This window comes from Panthera leo, chromosome B4 (genome assembly GCF_018350215.1).
Source record: "Panthera leo isolate Ple1 chromosome B4, P.leo_Ple1_pat1.1, whole genome shotgun sequence".
Classification (NCBI taxonomy): domain Eukaryota; kingdom Metazoa; phylum Chordata; class Mammalia; order Carnivora; family Felidae; genus Panthera; species Panthera leo.
The window spans coordinates 87,791,222-87,816,729 of record NC_056685.1 but is presented as its reverse complement, the minus strand read 5'-3'; the positions used below and the strand labels follow the sequence as shown (position 1 = coordinate 87,816,729).

Here is a 25,508-nt window from a genome sequence, read left to right as displayed (position 1 = left end):
CTGCTCTAAGGAGTCATTTATTTTAAGTGACTTAACCCTCATAATGACCCTATGAGTTAAGTATAATTCCCATTAACAGATAAGGAAATGAGTTCCTGAGAGGTTAAGTAACTTGTCCAAAACATCTCAGTTATAAAGTAATACAGTTGAGATTTGAATCCAGATGGCCCCACTCCTAAGTCAGTGCTCTTACCCACTATGCTGTCTGCTTTCTTAAGTAATATGATTTTCAACATACTCAATACACCCAAAACTTTAATGTAAGCAGGGCTGCTGTTGGGCTAAAAACTATAATGAATTATAGTACGACTGCATTAATACAAAATGACATAAGATGTACAGTTTCTATTATTAGGCCTTTTGTTTCATTGCCTACTTTATTGTACACAAACACATAAAATTAATTTCAGAAAACTGAACTTAATAAGAACAAAGTTTGGAAAATGAAAAATGTTCAATAAGAAACCTGAGAATTAAGTAAGATGGTAGAAAGACCCAGCCAAAAGAAAACAAAGAAGTTTTACTCATTGCCAAAAAACCTGCTCTAAAAGGTTATATTATTATGGGACACCTGGCTGGCTCAGTTGGTGTAGCATGCACCTCTTGGTCTTGGGGTTGTGGGTTCAAGCCCCATGCTAGGTGTAGAGATTATGTAAAAGTAAAATCTTTAAAAAATAAATAAAAAGAAAAATAAATAAAAATTAAAAAAACATAAAAATAAAAAATAAAAATAAATAAAAATAAAATAATAAAGCAACATGAATATACAGACAACTGAGAAGGAAAAAGAAAAGTTTAAATCTCTAAACCTATTTGATTCATACAAATTAATATAGTGATTTTGGGCAATGGAATCCACAAAGAAATTCAAATTTTCAGAGTTACAGATAAAAAGATAATTTGTTTCAATGTGCTTTGAGTCCTTATAATTTTCCTGCAAATACAGAGCATGCTTGCATTGGTATTTACAAGATTTCTAGAGATGAGATACATAAGAAAGTAAACAAGGGGTACTTGGGTGGCTCAGTCAGTTAGGCGTCTGACTCTTGATATGGGCTCAGGTCGTGATCTCGTGGAACTATAATTGAGCCCTACCTTGGCTCCACGCTGAGTGTGGAGCATGCTGAGGATTCTCTCTCTCCCTCTCTCTCTGCCCCTCCTCTGCTTGTGTTCTTTCTTTCTCTCTCTCTCTCTCTCTCAAATAAACTTAAAAAAAAAAAAGAAAGTAAAACAAAATCTGACCATTTGTGGAAACAGAAATAAGGATGTTACTACTTTCAATTTTGAAATACCAGATAAGCTTTTATACAAAATTTAAGTTAGCCCACAGATTCCTCATTCATAAAATTTAGTATGTCTTCTAATTATCCTACTCTTACTCAGTGAGGGGTCAAAAGATGATCCATAAACATAAGCCTTCAGATGGATGTCACACAATGAAAATTCCACTCTTCTTCACCAAAACTAACATATTTTTTTATTAAAAAATTTTTTTTAATATTTATTTATTTTTGAGAGAGAGACAGAGCATGAGTGGGGGAGGAGCAGAGAGAGAGGGAGACACAGAAACCGAAGCAGGCTCCAGGCTCTGAGCTGTCAGCACAGAGCCTGATGAGGGGCTCGAATCCACGAACCGTGAGATCATGACCTGAGCCGAAGGTGGACGCTTAACCGACTGAGCCACCCAGGTGCCCCCACCAAAACTAACATCTTAAAGAGCTAATCATTATCATCACTAATCGTATTTATTCTGGTGCAACACTAATTTATTGCAATTGTTTTCCTCTTGCGATGTCAAATGGGCAGCAGATTTAAAAAACAGATCTTCTTAGCTTCCTCAAGTTAAAACCTTAATTATGATGCATCCATATTGTCTTACAGACTTCTGTCTTAAAATCAAAAACAAAGGGCACCTGGGTGGCTCAGTTGGTTAAGTGTCTGACTTCGGCTCAGGTCATGATTTCACGGTTTCTGAGTTCGAACCACGAGTGAGGCACTGTGCTGACAGCTCAGAGCCTGGTGCCTGCTTCGGATTCTGTGTCCTCCTCGCTCTGCCCCTCCCCAGCTCTTGCTCTGTCTCTGTCTCTCTCTCTCAAGAATAAACATTTCAAAAAACAAAAAAACAAAAAAACAAAAAAACCACTGTAGGGGCACCTGGGTGGCTCAGTGGGGTAAGCTTCTGACTCCTCATTTCAGGTGAGGTCATAATCTCACCGTTCATGGGATTGAGTTCTGCAACAAGCTCTGCACTGACAACGCAGAGCCTGCTTGGGATTCTCCCTCTCTTTCTGAACCTCTCCTGCACATGGGCTCTCTCTCTCTCTCCCTCTTTCTCTCTCAAAATAAATAAATAAGCTTAAAAAAACAAAAACATTGTAAAAAGCAAAAATCTCCATTGCTCATGATAATGTATGTAGTGGATAAAGGTCTACTCAGTCTTGCTTCGTATACAACATGGCAATCTTAATAATTACTTTGTTAATGAGTAATGAGAAAGATTGTTTTTAGATCAATCACAGGTACTTTTTGAGAGATTGTCTTAATTGTAAAATTGAATGAGCTGACCTTTTAGTAAAGAGAAAGTCTTCAAAAGTATTGGCTAGTTCTGGCCACATACTGTCAAATTTTCCAGAAGAAGCATGCTGCCGGGCAACAGGTAGCCCAATAGAAAGAACTTTGAGGAGAGAAGATACTGCTAGTTTCCATGTGCTTTCAGAAGGGCAGGAATATTTCAAACTGAGAGGAACCCTAAGGGTCTGTGAAAATAAAGACAATTTAAGATATGTATTAATTAAAATATATAAATACAACTTTAATTACTTAAAAAAAACTATAGCAAAGAGAAAAAAATAAGAGCACAGGTATTTTCACTTAAAAAAAGGATATTATTTTCTAGAAAAATCAGTATTTCAGACATGGTCCTCAAATCCTACTGCCTAAAAAGATATTCTGTTTCCATTTTATAAACAATGACCCTGAATGAGTAACAACCTTTTGAACTTCAGTTTCTCATCATAAAATATAGGGATGTTATCCAAAAAGATAGGAATAGTAAACTTAAAATTTCGCAGTTTCTCTCAACTTACTATTACAGAATTAGAACGTTCTGCCATATTTTTCCTAGCAGAAAATAATTTGACTGATGGGGTTCTCCCATTTAAGAAAGATCAACACCTTGTATTTTTTCACTATTGGTTAGGTAAATATAACCTAAAGCATCAATACTTTGAAGTCTTATGTTTTATCTCTAAAATTCTTTGAACTTTATGTTCTACTCTAACATTTTAATGTACTTTTTCCTTTTCCAAGTTATTTCAGTAAGTTTGATAATTCAGAAAGACTGTTTATTCCTTAACCCTTGCAGATACAGGAGTAAAGCATCTGAGTTACGTATAGTGATGTGACTGCGATGTTGGGATTTACTTTTTAACTGGTCAACTTTTGAGGTAGGTCGCTATAAACCATTAAAGAACTAATTTGGTGGTTCAGAATGAAGTCCTCTGGCTATAGTTCTATCCAGCAACTACAAGGCTAGACTGATCAAACTCCCAGTTTCAGCATATCAGCAGATAATGTACATTAGAGTAAAAATCCTACTTTTATATTAAAATCCTAGTCTCAGAAAGATAAAGAGTAGCAGAGATAAATTTTCATATTTCAAGGTTATGGAGTGAATATAAAACTTAATTTCATCATCCTCCATACAAATTATTACTTACTCACTCACTTTGTGAACCATTACATGTTAGCATGAAATGGGCCTCCACTAAGAGATAATTAGCCTAGCCAGATCTATTCCTTTCCTTTCCCCAGGTGCTTTGGGGGAACCTGACTTCAATTCCATTTGGGATTTAGGGTAAAGAGATGATTAGCTCATTAAGCCAATCAATCCACTCCATTTCCCTGACCATAATCACTGGTTCAAGACTGGGCATAGGACTAAAGCTGGTCCAATTAAGGTTAATTTTAGAAACTTAAGAAGAATAATATGATAAGAACCACGTATATACACACACCTCGTACTGGACATCAAACCCCTTATTAGCCTGTAACTATGAGGAGAAACATGGGGTGTAATCAATCTTTGGAAAAGCAGAATGGAGAGAAAAAAAAACTTGATTTTTGTTGACACTGCAGAACCACTGGATAAACCAATCCTAAAACCCTCCCTCTATCTCTGAATTTTCCAACTAAGCATGGCAATAAATCCCTTTTATTGTTAAGGCTAATCAGAGCCTGAGTGTTTGCCATTTGCAAAGAAAACAGTGCTAAATTATACAAGGGCCAGTCTAAGTTAACATTTTATAACTCAAGGTTAGATAAAAGAAAAATATAATCAACTACTACAATTAATATTTTACTGAAATTAAGGGAATGTTACACACAGATTTATGTGATTTGTACATTTTTTGTTTAAAAACATGTAAGCAACTAAGATGGAGACTCAGTAAATCTGTGTGGAACTGGGAAATCTGCTCTTGCTGCCACAGAGCTCACAATTTTTGAGAAAGAAAGAGCCTTGTCCAATTAATCACAATACAGTGTAGTGAGTGGCATCAAGAAAGGGGCAGCATAGGAGCGCATGGGTGGCTCAGCCAGCTAAGCGTCCAACTCTTGTTTTTTTTAATGTTTACTTATTTATTATTTTTAATGTTTATTTATTACCTTTGAGAGAGAGATAGGCAGAGTGCGAGCGGGAGAGGGGCAAAGAGAGAGGAAGACACAGAATCCGAAGCAGGCTCCAGGCTCTGAGCCATCAGCACAGAGCCCGATGCGGGGCTCGAACCCATGACCCGTGAGACTGTGACCTAAGCCAAAGTTGGGCACTCAATTGACTGAGCCACCCAGGTGCTCCAAAGCATCCAACTCTTGATTTCAGCTCAGGTCATGCTGTCACAGTTCTCTGAGTTCAAGCACCACACTGTGAGTGCATAGCCTGTTTGGGATTTTCTCTCTCCCTCTCTCTGCCTGCTCACACAAGCTCTCTCTTAAAATAAACAAACATTTTTTTAAAAGGGGTAGGGGGAAGGAGTACAGAAAAAAGATTATTTAATTCTTTTAAACATACAAACTGATTCATGTCACTCTTCAATGGCTAAAGAACAAAGTCTGATTCCTTACGATGGCTTATAAGAACCATAGCTATTTTTTAAGACTTATTCTAGGTCCTGACATCTCCGTAAATGGAATTTCTCAAAATTTCTTTAAAAAATACCACAATCTTTTACATTGCTTAATCCCTCGCCTTCTCCCTAGCAAATCTATTACTCCTTCAAGTGTCACTTCTTTTGATCCTTGCCAAAATCCTCTGGACAGTTCAGTTATTTCCTTGTCTATGGGGGGTGGGAGGTGGGAACCTAACTTTTTACTCAGCACTGACTACTTGGCAAGTATCATTATAAGCTTTATCTCGAATGAGTCTCTCAATAGTTAAGACATATAAGTGGTATTGGTATCAACCTTCTTTTATAGATGAGAAACGCTCTGACAGGTCCATTTACCCAAAATTATACAGCAGCAAGTAAACAGCAATACACTCAGGCAGGTCTATCTGAATCCACTGTGTACTCTTCACTTAGGACTTAACATACTTTGTCTGCCTTTTCTATATTCCCTTCACTGAATTATTAAATGTAAGAATTATCTTGCTCATTTTTAAATTTCTACTAGTTAGTACCTGGCAACAGAGGTGCTTAAAAACTATTCTCAATGAATGAGGAGAGAACAGCTGTAATGGGATGAGTAGGGAGGGGAAGAAAGAGTATGACAAAAATCACGGGAAGGAGTTTAAAGAAGGTTAAGGGCAGTATCATAGGACAAGGAGGATAATTAGAAAAGCACACAGGATTTGAAGATTTGATCTTCTAAACTTTTAAGTCATTTCTGGAGCACCATATGAAAGTAAGCCAGCATGCAGCGGGGTGAGAGCGAGTGGCAGCTTAGATGAAGGCCACAAGCTGTTTAAAGGAATTTGGAAGGAAAGAAAAGCTGAAAGGGGATGGGCCATTTGAGTAGGAAGTAAAGTGAGAGAAAGTTCTTCTATAAAGGGCTTAATCATCTTTCCAAGGTACAGTTTATGAGACTAAAAGGAAAATGAAACAAAGCGTCACCAACAAAAAAAGAGGGAAAGAGGAAAGGAGGGACACAGAGAGAAGGATGAGCTTTGAAACAGAGAAAGGCCTTCTCCATGAGGGAAGACAGTTCATATTGGCCTATAGAAGGCAAGGTTTAGGTGTGTTCTTCAAAACACAGGGAAAAAAACCAAGAAACAGACTTTGGAAGAATCAGACATAATCCACTAGAGATGAGTTTTTGCAAATGGTTGTCCATACACTAGGGAACTGGCTTTAAAAACAAAAAAGACATGCATGATATCAGTTAAGTCAATGGGCTATAAACTTCTCCCTGAATACTCATCAACCTTGAAGTATAAGAAACAGGATACTTTGTTATCATGTGGCAAAATTTAAGAAGTGTAAAAAATCCAATGCATACTTACTTCAAAATATTTTTCATTTAAAAAAGAACTTTTCTTCCCATACTTTGGCTAGCTAACTTGGATGTGAATTAAAAAAAAAAAAAAAAAAGAATTTTTCATACTGTAGAAAAATGGCTTCCTAAATACGATCCATGAATGTTGGAGAAAAGTCTCTACAAATAATTATATAAATATTTTCCATTATCTCAATATATGATAATATATCACTACCTATAATTTCAATAATTTACTGTAATTTCAATAATAGTATCATCATCAAGTGAAAGTATAGAAATTAAAAAAAAGATACCTTAATAATATTCTGGAGTACTTTCTCATTCACCACTGCTTTGTGACAGGCTGTTTTTTGGTATAAATCCACAACTACTTCTAAAGACCTTTCAGCAAACGGTACATAATTCAAGGCTACCCATTCCGCCTAAAAAGTAATATTTTCACATGGAGTTAAAAATAAATGAGATTAAATCATGTTGTTTTCAAAGAGAAACCTTCTTTGTCTTAAAGTTCAGTCCTTGGTTTTAGGTCAAGATTATATCACATGCAAAGTTTTCAAAGAGATATGTACTTCATGAAAGAGTAATTTTCAGCCAGGCAAAAATTAAAACTATCAGAAAAAGCAGAGAGCATTCTATCAAGTACTGGGAAGGATGTGTTTTACTTGTTGCCAATAGGTTAGGACAATTTTAGGAAATTTAACTCACCGGTGCAAATAGTTGGATCTATTGTGATTCCATTGTGTTGCAAGACAAATAGAATGAGAAAAGTTAATACACATTAAAACTATTTTTCGGATGATGTAAAATTATTTTGAGGGAACAAAATCAGCCTGTGCATGCATTCAGAAACTTACTTTTCCTCTAAGCCAAAACAAAGCCAAAATTTGCCAACTATGGCTATAAAAATCTTTGACATAAAATCCAACTACATTTCACACCAGCAGTAGACAATTTATTTAGCACACACAGATTTCTTCATTTTGTATTACAGATATTTAGACAAGATTAGGCTTAGGGATTTAGAAGCCATTTTGTAATGGGGTGGGGCAGCCAAGAAAGGACCTCTGAAGAAAAATGTAACATGAAAGGCCAAACTTTCTAGAGAACTACTTGGGAAAGGAAAGTCAAAAACAAGAAAAAAATGGAACACAGAAAAGGTTTTCCAAAAAGTGTTTCTTTTCAGTTTAAACTGTTAACAGACATATGAAAGTTTATTTGTAAATGACAAATTTCTGAGATACTCAAAAGTCCATCTTAAGTGGAACTGTTAATAAGGCATGAAATCTTACAGAGAAAATATAATTTAGAGTAAATTACCTGATTATATTTTGCATTTGCAATGTGCTTTGTTTCCAGCTGTCCATACTGTGGAGGTTTACAGGAAAATTCCACAAATGCCAGTAACTGGTCAAATATAGCTGGATACATTATCTGCATGTTTTCTGGCCCTACACAGATGGCCTATAAAAGCAAAATATGAACAATAGAATGGATAATCTAAATTCCAATAAGTTCTTCACTGTATATGCACTTAACCAAAGAATATGAAAGACTGTCCTATTTCATATAAGCATTATACAATCTTTTATAAGCCCGAAGGACACAGCTATTACAAGCTATTTTAAGCTATTATTGAATACAGTGTAAGCTGTGTTGATCAGCTAAAAAATGCCTTTTAATAAAAAGGGTGATTTATTACTTAACAGGCTAGAAAAAGAGCAAGCACTTGAAGAGGAGTCCCAGGCAGTCCTGAGGTTCCACAATCCGATCATTTGTTCAGTAATACAGCCATTAGGTCATCAAGAATGCTTCACTGACCAAGAGGATATTGACTGATACTGACTTCTATTTAAGAAATGGCATCAGTTCACTGAAATGACAGCTGATTTCTGCACTATGCTTAGTCTCCTAACTTTAACAAATAATCATGTATACCATCATTGGGAAAATGTGTGAAAATTTGTTTCTAAAAGAAATGTATATGTGAATTTTTTGACATGGCAGTGTATATTTAATGTCTAATGTATCTAAATATACAGACTTGATTTAAAACAAAAGAATTTAAAATTTTTAATAGAAATTAAACTTATTGCTATAAATAATTTGATAAAACAGAATAAAATACATATCCTGACACTACAGATTTTAATTACTTCAGATAGCCTGAAAGTACTTAAAATGAGTCTTATATTTTCATTTTTTCTAGCAACAAATGTGTTTTCTCCTCCCATCCTTTCACAAATTCCTGTTTTAATGTTTCTTTTCTGTGTGAAAAATACTCAATGATAGTATTTATGTAGTATCTAAAATACACTTGTGCTTTATTTACAAAACAAAAAACATAATCATTCTGCACTTGAATACTCTCAAAATACTAGATCAAAATTCAAAGCATTTCAAATTTTTAGGGAATTCCTTTAAAAAGATGCACACAACATTTATGTTTTTCCAGAACCCATGGCTTTTTGATCTGTCAGGTAATAGATTAATTTTATCTTCCCTCAGAGAAGACAGAGCCATTTAGTTATAACTGAAGTTTTAGAGAAAAGTGTCTTGAAATATAAAGTAGATAAGCAAAGTGCTGCCCATACCTAAGTTAGATCATCCTATAAATACAATGTAAAAAAAAAAAAAAAAAAAAGATATCTAATACTATCTCTCAATATTTGGTTATTTTTCTCTGTAATAGTGAATTAGAGGAATCTGAATGGTATACAGCCTAAAAAAATCACTCTACTGACTGCTTCTGTTAAATTTCACTTTCTTTTTTATTAAGCTCTTGCTGAGTCTTAATTCTCAGAAGTAAATAAGCAGTAATTACTGTGAAAAAGAAATAATTATCCTAAGTGGATTCTTAAGTTTCAAGGACTAAAAAAAAGTAAAGCCCATATGATTACCTTACAAAACTAAGTATTAACAGTTTCTCTGGAAATATCTTAGCACCAAACAATGACTTTGACTACATATTTCAATTTTCAGTGGCTATTTATAAAAAGAAAACATACTGTATTGTTATAGCTGGCTTAATAAGCAATTCCAGGATCTTAAAATGCATACTATTGAATTGACATTAAAAAAAAAAAACTCCATCTAAGAAAAAGTTATTGGTTTTCTTTCAGTATTCTTAAATTTGTATATCAGAAAAAACTATAGTATGAACCTGATAACAGATTTCAGTTCAAAAGCTAAGAATCAGTCAGCAAGCTGCACATTTCCTATTAGTCCAGTTTGAAAACTGTATGTGAAAACGAGAACAGAAAATGGACATCCAACCTCTCCCGTGGTTCAAGGTTTCTCTTATTAAGTCCTTAAACAATAATTCATTCAGTGCCTACTTATACAAAGACTTTTTTTTGCCCCCTCAACTCAGATATTAAGATCTATGCCAGGGAACTTGATGATACAGACAGTAACAGCTAACATTCACTCAATGTTTAACTGTGCCCAGCAGTAAATGCCTTGCAAATCCCACTTAATAAGAAAAAAAATTGTAGATTTATCATTTTCATTTTATAGATTAGGAAGCTCATGAATAAAGAGAGTCAGAAACTTGCCCCATTAAGCAGCAGGCAGGGCTGCACTGCACAACTCCCTGGGCACCATTCACACACAATGTGCCAGTGTCTCCTGGAGTACCCCTCCAACAGTCTTGATGATGGAGGCAGATACAGCGTCCAGCCATCTGACTGGAAGTTTAGTAATAAATAAGACAGATGCAGTCTCCTGACCTCAGAACTCAGGGAAAACAGAATCAAATTCTCAGGTCCCACGCATGTCAAAATATCTTGGCCAAGAAAAATTAATTAGCATACATAACTAAATCAATTTAGTGGGATCTAGTGATTTAAAAACCAAGAGAAGACTGTCACTCTGTAGCTTTGAACTATGTAAGGGTAAACGTGAAATAAAAAATGAGTTTTTTACAAAGGAAATTATCTTTAACCAATAAAAAGTTTTGTTGGAAAACTAATTTAATTATAAAGTCCCAAAGCAAGTAAATTTTGCTTATGAAAAAATTTTCTGACACACGTGGGAAAAAAATACAGAAACACTTTTACTGATAGTGAAATATCTTACTTTTTCCATTAGGAAATATTAAAGACACCATATGTCTGAATCACATTCAAGTGTTATAAAATACCCTTTAGATAATTATAGAAGTAATAAACAACAGCTAGAGTGAGAATTAGTAATGCAAAATTGCATCAGTTGATACAAATGAACAACAAATAAGGCTTCCTAAGTTTCAGAATGAAGGTATATGTTGTTTTCAAAACTAGTAAAAGCTCAGAAAAAGTTCCTAGTGGTTGAAGTAAATGATTCTACTTGTTCTCACACTGCTAAAGCAGAGCTTTTAAAAATAAAATTATACAGCCTGCGTGGCTCAGTCAGTCAAGCGTCCGACTTTGGCTCAGGTGATCTCGCGGTTAGGGAGTTTGAGCCCCCATCAGGCTCTGTGCTGACAGTTCAGAGCCTGGAGCCTGCTTTGGATTCTGTGACTCCCTCTCTCTCTGCCCATCCCCTGCTTGCACTCTCTGTCTCTCTCTCTCCCCAAAATAAAAAGCATTAAACATACATACATACATACATACATACATACATACATAAAATTATATAATTTCTTTCCTTGAAAAGAATTTTGGAGGTTTGTTGTTATTTCTTTGTTTATAAAAACCTGAATCTAACATCTAAATGCGTGTTGTAGATTATAAACATCACTTAAGGTCTGTGCTTTGTTTTGCTGACAGAATAACTTTTCAATTCCCTCCAGGGCACTGCATAAGTAACATGTGCATGATCAATCAAGGGGGGAAAAGTAGGTACTAACAGGCTACTTTTTTTCTTCACTGAAAATAAAAACAGCTATTTTGATTTCAATTGTGGAAAACTGATAACCCTACAATAAATTTTTTTTAAATGTCAGATTCTCTTAAAATTTAAGTTTCTACACAATTTGTTTCTCTGCACAAACAACTAGGGTTAAAGAGATCAAGGTTACTGCACAGCTAGACTTCTTCCAGAGCCAGTGAAGAGGTATTCTGGTGTAGCAGAAACCACTACTTTCACTGTGAAAGTTTTCATCATTCCAGCTGGATATAATGCAATCAGCTAATTAGAAAACGATCTGCCATACACAAATCTGGTAACACATGAGTAATCAGAATCTAGTTCCATTCTAATTTTGCTAGAATGTCACAGCGACTTTGCTGGAATTGCTGGCTCCTCGGTTGGCATTTCTCTGTTTAGCAGTTTGGTTGTTATGAATTGTGCCAACAATTACCTTGCTGGTTTAGAGAACTCTTTGATTCTGATCTGGTTTTGCCTGCTAGTTGGAATTTGCTCAATGATTTTTAGGTCTGTTTTAGTAACTTTTTCACAGTAACAAAACACACATAGGTAAAATCTATCTTTTTGCAATTTCTGTGAGAAACATACTTTTAAATTTATTCTTACTTCTTTTTTTAAAATATAAGCTTCCAACAATTCCAGAGCTAAATTTAAGTACAATGAAAAAATACAGATATATACAATCCCATAACTTATTGATTTTCTAATTATAGAAGTACTCCACTAAAGCTGTTATTCAGAGAAGTATATACCCTCTTGTGAAGAGCTGCATAATCAAACCAAAAATGTTGGTGAATAGAAAAAAAAGGATACAGGCAGTTTCTGAAACTCTCTCAAAATAAACCTGAATTACCTTTTCAAATACATCAGAAAGCCCTAAGTTTTTAAAGTAACTGGATGTTTAGAACCTTGGGTTAATCTGAAAGTATGCATATACAACAATCTTGCTGATCCAGAATTTATCTTAAAAAATATGTGGCAAACTAAAAAACTTCCAGAGAACCACACACGTTATTGTTTAGACAGCCACTGAAACTCTATTACCTTCTGGAGAACATCTAAAGCTGTAAGCACAGCTTCTTGTAAACTTGTCAAAACTGCTTCAGTATAAGATGGAAGAATGAAAGGGGACGCGTCTGAACTTATGGGGACTGACACAGCACTATGCAGTGTGATTCCCAGCTTCTGCAAGTCGCCCATGCTGAAACCAGCCTTTATGTGCTGGTAGAGAGCTGGGAATATCTGAGTTAAAGCTGTAAGGAAAGGCTGGCTGGGGATGAAAGTCAATTTGTCAAAAGTAACAGGAGGCTTAGTGCTTTCCGATCCAATTCTATACCAGGTATTCCACGCAGCCCACCAGAGATTCAAATCTTCAAGCTCGTCAGTAACTATGGGTGGCTCAGAGCTGTTGTATCGTCCAAGTTTCTCTCCAATGGAATCTGTTCTTACAAACGGTCTGCTCAGGCCAGGGCCTGATATGGACCCTAGCAGGACAGGCACAGGTACATTAACTGCAGGTGGTGTCTCGGGCTTATCTGAGTCTCTGACGGGGGACACAATCTGTAAAATTTCCTGGAAGCTTTTCAGGGCAGCCAGAGATACTTCATTGTTTTTGCTGAGTGCAGCTGATTGTATATGGTCAAGAAGAACATCCCATGCTCTTGAAAAATCTCCTGTATCGGGAAGAGAAAAACAAAATCTATCAAAATGGTCAAGATTTCTCAGACTATTGCAAACTTTACAATTTATTTTTCTGCTTAAATTCTTATAAAACTGAAGAAATATGATCAAGTACTAAGGTACTAACAGTGTGAATTAAAATCAATGAAACCTTGGAGTGCCTGGGTGGCTCAGTCAGTTAGGCCTCTGACTTCAGCCGTCTGACTTCGGCTTGGGTCATGATTTCATGGCTTGTGAGTTCAAGCCCCATGTCGGGCTCTGTGCTGACAGCTCAGAGCCTGGATCATGCTTCGGATTCTGTGTCTCCCTCTCTGTCGGTCCCTCCTGTGTTCTTACTCTGTCTCTCTCAAAAATAAATAAAAAAATTTTTTTAATTAAAAAAAAGAAAATCAATGAAACCCAAATATCAAGTAAAAAATTTTTTTCAGATCTAGGGACAAAGGGCACCAAGAAGAGGATGAGTATAGCAATGTTTTGGTCTTAAGAACAAAACTCTATAGGGGCACCTGTGTGGCTCAGTTGGTTGAGACCAGTTCTTGATTTAGGTTCAGGTCGTGACCCCAGGGTGGTGGGATCAAGCCCCAGGTCATGGGATTGAGCCCTGCATCAGGGACTGTGCACTGAGCGTTGAGCCTACTTGATTCTTTCTCTCTCTCTGCCTCCTTCCCTCACTTATGCTCTCTAAAATTAAAAAAAAAAAAAAATTAAATAAAAAATATTAAAAACAAAACTCTATAAATGTATATACACATGTTCACACTATTTCCTAGTTATTTCTGCCTACGGAAAACAGAATAAAAATGTAAGAGGGTAAAAACAAAAGCTTTTCAGTAACAACTTTGATTTACTCATCTACCTTTATTTAATGATTAAGATAAGATGTTCTCACTCTTAAACATATTGGAAAAGTTACAAATTATAACAGAATAATATGTATTTTTTTATTGGCCTAAGTTTTTAAAATACACTATGCTCTACTCATGAAATCTCAACTTCACGCCTTTTCATATTTTAATAACTTAGAGCTGCAGAATTCTTCTTTTATTTCGTTGTAGAATTTTCTTAAACATTTCTTCCCAATTACAGTGAGTCACCAGAAGAAACTGCACCATAAAGAAGAGACTGTCTTTTTACAACTTTGAGTCTAAATCTGCTCCTCTCATGTGAAATGGAGTCTGCTGACCCACCCACAGCAGAGTATGGGCTGAGTGGCAGTTGTTGGCTTCCACTGATCAATCCAATCTCTTGTTCTACTCCTATGACCAGGTAAGCACATTTATGTTGAAGTTCTTTACAGCCACATGTAGTCTGTTTCTATGAAACCCAACAAAAATGACCTCGTTCCTAGAGCAATTTACCCCAATGGCTTTGTTAACAGAATGGCTTATTACCCACATACATGCATTTAACACAAAAATCAGAAGAACTGACATTTTCCAAAGCAGGGTGACATAAGTAGGCTGTGAAATACATAAATAATTAAGGTTTAAAGTCATTTCACAAAGGCTATAAGTGAGTAAATTTTTAAATTTTTCCTCATATTTCTGAGGAAGCAATCAGTTAACAGAAAAGCTGGAAGTAGTTCTGGGATGAAACAATAGGTACTACTCTGCCTATACAGGACAAAAAATAACACCTGGCCAGTTATATGCCTCTTCCTTTCCACGTTTTTTTTTTTTTTTTTATTAAAAATTGAGGTATAACTTACATACAATAAAAAACAGATTTTTTAAAAGTTTGTTTATTTTGAAAGTGAGAGCACGTGTGTGCAAGTGGAGAAGGGGCAGAGAAAGAGGGAGAGAGAGAATCCCAAACAAATAGGCTCTGCTCATGGGGCTCGATAGGAACCATGAGACCATGACTTGAGCTGACATCAGAATGGGGACTCAATCTCATATTTAGAATATTCCATACCACAGGAAGGAAAACCCTGTAATTCCTCTTTTAAAATATTCTATACCTAGGAAAAAGTACACATTCTAAAAGACTAGATGTAAGTATATATTGTTCATGGTTATGTTGAAAATATGAACCTTATTCTAAAATAATATAGACCATTTTCCAATATTCAAATTATAAAAAACTACTAAAGCTACACAAACAGCCTTCATTTTTAAAAAACTAGATCTTTATTTATTAGGTTTTACATTTATTTATTTATTTATTTATTTATTTATTTATTTAATTTTTGATGTTTATTTTTGAGAGACAGAGTGTGAGCAGGGGAGGGCAGAGAGAGAGAGAAGGAGACACAGAATCTGAAGCTGGCTCCAGGCTCTGAGCTTTTAGCACAGAGCCTGATTTGGGGCTTGAACCCACCGACCGAGATCATGACTTGAGCCGAAGTTGGGTATTTAACTGACTAAGCCACTCAGGTGCCCCATACTTTTAAAAATTTTTAATGTTTATTTTTGAGAGAGAGAGAGACGGGGGGGAGGAGGGGCAGAGAGAGAGAGAGAGGGAAACACAGAATCCAAAGCCAGCTCCAAGCTGTAAGCCCAGAGACTGATGTGGGGCTCAAACTCATGAACCATGAGATCATGACCTGAGCCAAAGTCTGACATTTTTTTTTTTTTTTAATTTTTTTTTTCAACGTTTTTTATTTATTTTTGGGACAGAGAGAGACAGAGCATGAACGGGGGAGGGGCAGAGAGAGAGGGAGACACAGAATCGGAAGCAGGCTCCAGGCTCCGAGCCATCAGCCCAGAGCCTGACGCGGGGCTCGAACTCACAAACCGCGAGATCGTGACCTGGCTGAAGTCGGACGCTTAACCGACTGCGCCACCCAGGCGCCCCCAAAGTCTGACATTTAACCAACTATGCCACTCAGGTGCCCCAGGTTTTAGCTTTTAAAATAAAGTAACTATCATGGAAGTTTTTTGGTTTTTGTTTTTTTAAGTTTATTTTGAGAGAGAGAACATGAATAGGGGAGGGGTAAAGAGAGAGGAAATGAGAGAGAATCCCAAGCAGGCTTCACACTCAGGGCTCATATTCATAAAGTGTGAGGTCATGACCTGAGCCAAAATCAAGAATCCGACGTTTAACCAACTGAGCCATCTAGGTGCCCTATCACAGACGTATTAAAAATGATGCTTATTTTGTCAAAACTCAGCAAATATATAGTTAAGACTGGTACATTTCATTTTATGTAAATTTTATATGGAAATAAAAAGCTAGGATTTTTATATACATTTAACATTAAGCTCTAGGAGAGCAAAAAGGATCAAACATTAGAGACTACTTTTGGTAAAAAAAGGAAAAAATGAACATGAAGAACACACAAAACTGCTGATGGAAAGAATAAATATGCTTATGCTTTAACATAAACAGGAACAAAAAAGCCAAATATAAAATAATAATTTGTAAAAATGCAATAATATGTACAGCATGCTCATAATTTTATAAACCAGTATTTCTGTTCCATTCACTTTTCTCTACCCCCCTCACCACTATCATCAGAACTGAAGGTATAATCTACACTGGGGCTTCTCAATCTCAGTATTATTGACATTTACACATTCTCTCTGCCTATAAAATTCTTCACATTTCATCCTACCCTTGCCTGATGGAACTACTACTGACCATTCAGACCTCAGGTAAAATACTGCTTCCTTAGGGAAGCTTACCTGGAACTCATAGGCCTGGTCAAATAACTATTATAAGCTTACAAAGCACCACTCCTTTGTAGCATTTATCACTGTAGCAATTTTGCATTTATTTATGTAATTACAGTTATTCCCTTATGCCCATGACAACAAAGATGTTGTGTATTTTATTCATCATTGTATCCCCTAGAGGCTAGCCCATATGAGGTAAATTACACATTTTCTCAACAAAATGAATGAAACTGTGTATGCTTATGCACACACCACACATAAACAAAAACTGACATTAAGACTCATTATTCTTGGGAAGTAGCATTATATACAAATTTTTTAAAAATCTCCTAAATTTTTCAAATTGCCTTTAAAATGAGTTACTTGTTTAACTAGAGGGAAAAATGCATATATACCTAAAGGTTGCAGTAAATATCTTCTAGTGTTAAAGATTCTTGCTACTCCGGCCAATGTTAAAACCCAGGTCTCTGCCCACTGCTTCTCTGCTGTGTCCCTTGAATGATGAATGAGAATATTCCCACCTCCAGACTCAATCTTTTCTTTGTCTGCAGTGGTAGAAGATTCCCGAACTCGGTCCAATAGATGAAAGAGAACCTGAATATTTATAAAAATGCATATAAAAATAACATAGCTTAAATAAAAGCATAGCAATTAAGAACTGTCACAACAAAAGTCACAAGAAATTACATCAGACAGATCAATCCAATATATTAGAAAAAATAGAAGTATTATATTAAGTTTATACTTGAAGTTATAGAATATGAAAAATGTTTTAATTTGATTGGATATTTTCTAAGACTTGTTGACGTATCAACAGAGCATCTATGGGGTAATGTGTAAGAAGGGACTGAAGCTAAGGAATTCAGTCCAGGCAAAAAACAGAATTATAGAAGACATCTAAATAGAGGTTATAACTCAAGTTTCGGGACTAGATGAGGGTGCTTGAAAATATCAAGCAGGAAGTGTCTGGGACTTGGAGAATGTTTACATTTAAAGCGTAGATTCAGGGGAAGGAGTTGAAGAAAAAAAATAAAAATGAAAAAGACAAGCAAAAGCATTCTGTGAAACAGAAGCCAAGGGAAGAGAAATTTCAAGGAGAAAATAGCCAACAGTATTAAATGCTACCAAAAAAAAAAAAAAAAAAAATGAGTAGGATAAGAACTAAACTTAGGGCGAACATTTTGGCAATTAGAAGACTACCTGTAGCCTATGAACAATTTCTGTGGTTCTCAAAATATGGTCTCAGAACCAACAGCATAGCATCACCCAAGAAATTCACAGACATGCAAATTCTCAGGCTCTGTGACAGGGGGATCAAAAAAAATCACAAACTCTGGGGGTCTGGGGGTGGTAAGACTTCAAGGGGACTCTGTTACTAAGGTTTAAGAGGCTTTGAATTAGAATAATCTAGAAATCATATTAAAGGGTCAAGAGAATGCAGGAGAGGTGAGGAAGGAAAAAAATTCACTGAGAATTAGGCAGCAAGATTAACAATAAAGCTGTTTAAAATGAAAATAGGAATCAGAGAAAATATCAGTTTGTTTTTTAAAATACTAGTAAGGGAGACTAAAGCATGTTTATGATCTGAATAAGAGCCAACAGATAGAGCTGAAACAGAACATAGGGGAAGGAGAAGAGATTTTAATTATTTTTATTAGTAAATGCACATTAATTTTTTAAATGTTTATTTACTGATTTGGAGAGAGAGACACAGCAAAAGAGAACGTGAGCGGGGGGGAAAGGCAGAGAGAGAAGGAGAGAGAATCCCAAGCAGCTCCACATCATCTGCCCAGAGCCCAAAGCATGGGTACATTATTAATTTTTTAAGAAGACATTCTGGAGTCTTCTTTATTAAATTGAAAAAAAATTGTTAAATACAATTAGGATTTACTATGTTGCCTATTACCAAACTTAACTGATCTCAGAAATTCACAAAAGCAGTGTAAAGACGATGAGCAGAATTTTATTTTATTTATTTTATTTTATTTTTCAGGTTTATTTTTAAGTTTATTTAGTTTGAGAGAGAGAAAGAAAGAGAGAACACACACGTGAGGAGGGAAAGGACAGAGTGGGAAAGTAAGGGTTATAAGCAGGTTCCTGCTGTCAACACATAGCCCAACACGGGGCTCGATCCCATGAACTGTGAGATCATGACCTGAGCCAAAATCAAGAGTCAGATGCTTACCGGACTAAGGCACCCAGATGCCCTTGAACAGACTTGTATTAAAATGGAACAGACAGAACCAAAAAGGAAAGCAAAGAGGAGATGCTCAATAATAAGCTGTTAGTTTTGTAAAAAAGGCTTAGAGGATAAAAAAGAAAAAGAAAAAATGAAACTGTATATTTAATGAACAAACATACAGAATTTAACACTTAGAGGTTACTTCTGTTTGCTTAGTCTGCAAGTAAATTTCACTATTGTTATTCTTTCATTTATAAAATTTGTAGTTGATTACATTTCAATTATGTGGTTTTGCCACTTGGAAAAACAGGGAGAAAAAAGGGACAAAGGCAGAAATCAGAGACAGATATTAAGAGATGAAGATAGAAAAAGAGAGAATAGGCTTTCAATATGTAATTTGCTCCATGGTGTAACTTATAGCAGGACAAAACTAACATTTTGTCTGGCCAAAAGCACAAATGCATGGAAATTCTTCTTTAAAAATTAATAAGAACAAATTTAATTGAAAAATTTTTAAATCTGTCTCAAATGCTAATAACTCAGGCTAATACACAATACCTTCCAAATAACAGTATGCCATGTTGAATGCTGTAACAAAGTTCCATGTGCACCAATTGTTGAAAACAGAGTTTGCCCTGCACTTTTCCTCACAGCAGGACGGGGGTCCACACATAGTTCACCCAATTTTGCATAAAGACACAGCCACAAGCAATCAAACGGTGGTGCAGGGTGGAAGGGCCGATTTAAAACCACTCCTTTTTCTTCTGCCTGTTTTTGCTGTGCTGCCTCTTCTTTATTTAATTCCTTTTCAATAGTTTCCCCTCTTTGGAAAAAATAATCTGAAATATTCCACTAAAGAGCAAAGTAGAAAAATACCATTTCACTCACAGATTTTATTTTAAACACATAAATAAATATTCAATACATGATTGGTTGCTTTAACTTTCAGAAACAAAACCTTAAAAAGTCACTTCAGAAATTCCTTTTCTAGCAGAATAGATTTGAAAACATCTCTGTCATATGTCTCCATCTGATTTCAGGAGAATATGGGGAAACAATCTTGTGCTGACATTAATATTTTTAAATATTTTTGTTATGAAACATTTCAAGAACATACAAAATAAAACAAAACAAAAAACGGAAAATGTATCACCATATCAATGTACCCAAAACCTATTATTAACATTTTGGCATATTTATTTCGTGCCTATATTTTATAAAAAATTAACCATGATACCATTATGACACCAAAAAAATTATTAACAGTTCTTTAATATCATTTAATGACATTTTATAATTTCATAGAACAATTACTATATCCTAACGTAGCTTATGACCTCATTCTCAACCACAGTACAGTGTATGAATTAATGAGAATTACACCAATGATAAAAATGTAGAGAATCCTATAAACATAAATATAAGAGGTGACACCAGGCAGTAATATAGTCAACACTGAATTAAATACTCTTTGGGAGGGATTCTATATGTGTGCTTATTTTCTTTCCTATGATTACATTTTAATAGTAACTTATCTAGCTTGTGAGGGATATCTGACTTTAAAATTTTCTGGCTTATAGAGGCGTCTGGGTGGCTCAGAAGGTTAAAAGTGTCAGACTCTTTCATTTCAGCTCAGGTCCTGATCTCATGGTTCAGGAGTTCAAGCCCCACGTTGGGCACCTCGCTAACAGTGCTGAATCTGCTTGGGATTCTCTCTCCCTCTCTCTCTGCCCCTCTCTTGCTCATGCTCCCCCACTCAAAAATACATAAACTTTAAAAAAATAAAAATAAATAAGTAAAAACTTTTGGCTTATAATAAACTTTTAAAAATGTAAATAATTGCCTTTAAATGCATTTATATTGGAAACAGCTTTGTTTATTAATGTAATATTAATAACATCCTAACTTAGATTTTACTTCTACATTCAAAGTAAGTAAAATGAAGCTCAAAAGGTCAGTCATTAAACAATTAACAACAGGCACAGAGAATTAAAATACAAGTATATCTGTTCCCACAGTCAAGGCTCTTCCATTAACATATGCCTTCTAGTAGCTAACGAAGCAGAGTGGATGAACTACAGGACCATGTAAAGACTTTTATTGGAGCTTTATTTACTAAATAAGTAGTACATGAAAATGCTGCTACTAAAACAATATTGAAAATCAATTAATCCTTACACGAGAGTCAAATAAATATTTCTCTTTTATGTACTATTACTTGTTTACTAAATCCTCTCATGACAAACCTTTTAAAGCAAAATTTCAGCTCAATAGATAAAAATTATTCCAAATATTCTATCAATGAATTATTTCTTAAATTATGTCATTTAATCCTTCATGCAAAATAAAAGTTTAGCATTTAAATGTCATTCAAACAACCCCCATAAAACAAAAAGCCTATTTGCTTAGCATTCATTCTTAATTGCCTAACAATGATTTCTTTTTTTTTTTTTTTTAATTTTTTTTTTTAACATTTATTTATTTTTGAGACAGAGAGAGACAGAGCATGAACAGGGGAGGGTCAGAGAGAGGGAGACACAGAGTCTCAAACAGGCTCCAGGCTCTGAGCTGTCAGCACAGAGCCCGACGCGGGGCTCGAACTCACAGCCCTCAGGGACCGTGAGATCATGACCTGAGCTGAAGTCGGCCGCCCAACCGACTGAGCCACCCAGGCGCCCCAATGATTTCTAAATTATATGATCACAAGAAAGGCAGTAATACTTACCAATAAACCTATTGAAGTTAAACTAATATTAAGTTCTTGGTTATGAAGTCCAAAGCTACCTGCTACATCTACAACAATCTGCAGGCATGTGCAAGGCATTGTTGGTAGAAAATCTGTCACAACCAACTGAAGACACTGGAATGCAGTTCGTATCAAGGATTCTCTAAAAAAAAAATGAAAAATAAATATATATTTATGCACTTAAAAGAAATGTAAGTAAAAATATACACCTTACAATAATTTGAACCAAGTTAAATTCTATTCTAAAATTTGAACAAGAGGGGTGCTTGGGTCGTTCAGTAGGTTAAGCATCAGATTCTTGATTTCAGTTCAGGCCCTGATCTCAAGGTTCCTGAGTTCGAGCCCCATGTCAGGTTCCTCGTTGACAGTGCAGAGTCTGCTTGGGATTGTCTTTCTCTGCCCCTCCCTTGTTCATGCTCTCTCTCAAAATAAATAAAAATAAACTTTAAAATTTGGACCAAAAAATCTCCCCTAATATAGGTCATACGGTATTTTAACATTTACATAAATGTAAAAGAGATACTTATACTTAAATAAATTAACAAACAAAACTGAAGAAAGGATTTTGTATCAACCAGCCAAACAAAAGTTAGACATTAACAAAAAAAGGAAATTGACTATAGCTACTTTCTCACCACTATATCCCACAAATCTAGCATGGTGCCCAGCATATATGCAAATAGACACATAATGAAAATGAGTTCCCCATTCTTTTTTATGTATATCTCATTTAAAATAATCCATCTAGTCTGCATAAGAAAATAGTATACTTTGAATTTCAAATGAAGAGAATAAGAAGTATTTGACTTTAGGGGCACCTGTGTGGCTTGTTCCTTGAGTGACTGACTTTGGCTCAGGTTACGATTTCATGGTTCATTGAGTTCAAGTCCCTCATTGGACTTTATGCTATCAGTGCAGAGCCCACTTCAGATCCTCTGGCCCTCTCTCTCTGCCCCTTCCCTGCTTGTGGTCTCTCTTTCTCTCTCTCTCTCTCTCTCTCTCTCTCAAAAATAAATAAACATTTTTTTTTTTTAAAGAAGCATTTGACTTTAGAGAGAAATGGCAGTGGGGAAAAATAATAACAAAAGTGAATTATAATAGCTAACACTTACTGTTTGCTATGTCATGTACTTCCTGTTTTACATGTACTAAATAATATCTTACAACAACATCCTATTTTATAACTGCACTGTAAATTAGGAGAAGAAATTTTAGCTTGATTTAAGCTATCGCTGGCTTCCTTCCACTTTAATCATCCCAGTATTTTGTAGAATTTAAGGAAATTTACTACTACAAATAAATAAGAAAGATCAATTTTCCATAATAGATAGTCTCAAGCATTTCAACCATACAAAACTCCTCAACTAGTCATCATGTAAGATGGCATGAGTTCTGCTGCAGAATGAGACAAATATATCCACACATCTAATAGACCTTTCCACTGCAATGTTTCACTTTAAACTAAACAAGTCCATTTTGCTCTTCCTTCAGTATTTACTACTTAGTTAATACCACCACCATTCATTAAGCTGCCTAAGTCAGAAATGTGGGAGTCATTCCTTATTCTATTTCCTATTTCACCCTTCACCTCTATAGTGAATCTGCTAAGTAGCTCAAATCCATCTCCTCCTGTCTTTTTTTTTTTTTTTTTTTTAACATTTATTTATTATTGAGAGACAGAGAGAGACAGAGCATGAGCATGGGAGAGGCAGACAGACTGGGAGACACAGAATCCAAAGCAGGCTCCAGGCTCTGAGCTGTCAGCATAGAGCCCAATGCGGGGCTAGAACTCACAAACTGGGAGATCATGACCTGAGCCGAAGTTAGATGCTTAACTGACTGAGCCACCCAGGAGCCCCATCATCTCCTCCTTTCTATCTCTAGAGAGCACTACAGGCTCTCTCATTTCCCCCCACCCCTCCAGGGTACTGTTAAAGTGATAGAGCTCAAATGCACATCACAATGTTCCTTTGCTTAAAACTCCTAAATGTCTCTCAAATGTACTGAGGACAAATCCAAATACATAGTTTATAAAAGCATGTAAGGTCCCTCATAATTTTGGCTCAGCCCCACTCCAGGGACACAGGCTCTTCCCACTGGAATCGTATTCTTTGGAGCATAACAGACTATTCTTATTAGGATCCTAACACAGACCTTGTTCCTTTTCCATAAGATTCTAGTTTTAGAGCAAGAGCTACCCAACTGTGTAATCATAGAAACTAGCAAGCATAGTATTTAGAATATACTAGGCACAGAATAAATGAACAATAAAATTTTAAAAGTCACTTAAAAGCAAATTCTTAGATTTCCCAATATATGCAGAGAAGTCCTAAGTGTTAATTTATATTTTATCAAATATTTATTTTAATAATATAAACCCCAATCTTTGGATGTGTTACAAAATTTTTTAGCTTGGTGCATTTATATTAATTATGAACTTTGTATTCTTGTACAAATGTCAAATAAACAGCAATTTTTCCATCCTTCCAAAACAAAGGTGAGCCCTAATAATTCACTCCAACCAACTGGAGGTAGGATTAAGAAAAAATGATTCTAGATCTTACACTTAAACAGGAAGGGCATACATAAAAAATTACCACTTCTGCAACATTTTAGGATGAATTCATTCTTTACCTCTATTACTTTCTGGATGTTAGTTTTAAAAACTTACCCTTGATCATTTCTGATTGCTCCCATGACTCCAAGCACTAATGGCCATCCAGGCCCAAGACTGTCTCCCTGACTCTGAAGAATCTGTAACACACATTCTAATTGCTTAAGTCGGATATCTGGATGGTTAATACTGGACATTTCTTTCAATGGGTTCAATAAAAGCAACTGTAGTCTCTGAAAAGAGGGCAGGAAACTAATTAGAAAGAGAAGCTTTATTGTTACTTTTTAAATTTAAATTAACCTCCACTCAGACTGTAAGAGTAATTAAAAACTTTTCTACTAAAACAAACACTGATTTCTCTGAAGTAATTAAGAGATTTATATGTCACCTTTTTTTAAAAATAAGAGAAATAAAAACCTATCTTTAACATGTTAAATTTCAGATTAAATGGAGTGACTATGCGTTAAAGGACACTAATTAAAGACCCGTATAGAAATTAATCTCAATAAAGGAAATGTGTCTATATACATCTAGCTATATCTGGAGAGAGGAAATAATCCCCAATTTCTAAAACTATCTTTCATAATTTACTCTGTTAATATACATCATGTTTTGTTTGTTTATTTTGAGCAGCAGGCAAAATATTTTGAGCAGCAGGCAAAAGTTTATTAGAATATACAATTAAAAAGGAAGAATAGTAGGAAAGGTGTCTTTACAGAGAGGGGACATTCAAAAGTGAATGCCCCTATATCACATACATTTAAATTTAAAATTCTTAATACTACTAAAAAGTAAGTATGGTACCCATTAACAAAGACAGCGTCAAACAATTAGAATCCACTGGAGTAAAGACAGCATTCTTTTCTAGTCCTTTCAAGACCTGAAAGCACTTGCATCATTTTTACCTGTTTTCTCTTCAAGGATTCATTTATTTGGTTCACTGATTGAAAAAACATTTAAGCTCTCACCTATGTGTCAGGTATTACAGTGAATAGGATTTGGATAAGGGTTTTCTTTTCAAAAAACTTAAACTGTAACAGGAAAAAAATATGAAGTCACTAAAATTTAAGCTCTATAAGAACATATATCTTTTCTGTCTTGCTCATCATTCTATTCCAAGAGCTAAATCACTAGGTAGCATCTTGTATGTACTCAGTAACTATGTATTGAGTAAATTTATAGAATACAATCACCATCTTCATTCCTACTCAATCTTCAAACAAAAGAACTTCAGTGGACTTTTAAAAAACCGTATAAGAGATCTATAAATGATTATATGAGTCAGGACAAAGGACTCAAGACAAAAATAAATTGGGGAAGTACAAA

At 35.2% G+C, this 25,508-nt stretch overlaps 1 protein-coding gene across 4 annotated transcripts in view; it reads right to left on the bottom strand.

Moving 5' to 3' along the window:
* Window positions 1-25,508, bottom strand: part of MON2 (MON2 homolog, regulator of endosome-to-Golgi trafficking) — a 119,190-nt gene that overhangs the window by 18,015 nt on the left and 75,667 nt on the right. For 3 of the 4 annotated variants that reach the window (XM_042947044.1, XM_042947046.1, XM_042947047.1), the window contains exons 22-30: window positions 24,240-24,415; window positions 21,548-21,710; window positions 19,381-19,674; window positions 17,036-17,234; window positions 12,388-13,016; window positions 7,813-7,956; window positions 7,201-7,218; window positions 6,789-6,917; window positions 2,566-2,756 (exon numbers count right to left, since the gene is read on the bottom strand). In XM_042947044.1, the coding sequence (XP_042802978.1) occupies window positions 2,566-2,756; window positions 6,789-6,917; window positions 7,201-7,218; window positions 7,813-7,956; window positions 12,388-13,016; window positions 17,036-17,234; window positions 19,381-19,674; window positions 21,548-21,710; window positions 24,240-24,415 (1,943 nt within the window). The remainder of the gene's footprint in view (window positions 1-2,565; window positions 2,757-6,788; window positions 6,918-7,200; window positions 7,219-7,812; window positions 7,957-12,387; window positions 13,017-17,035; window positions 17,235-19,380; window positions 19,675-21,547; window positions 21,711-24,239; window positions 24,416-25,508) is intronic. The other variant, XM_042947045.1, reaches the window with a different exon arrangement.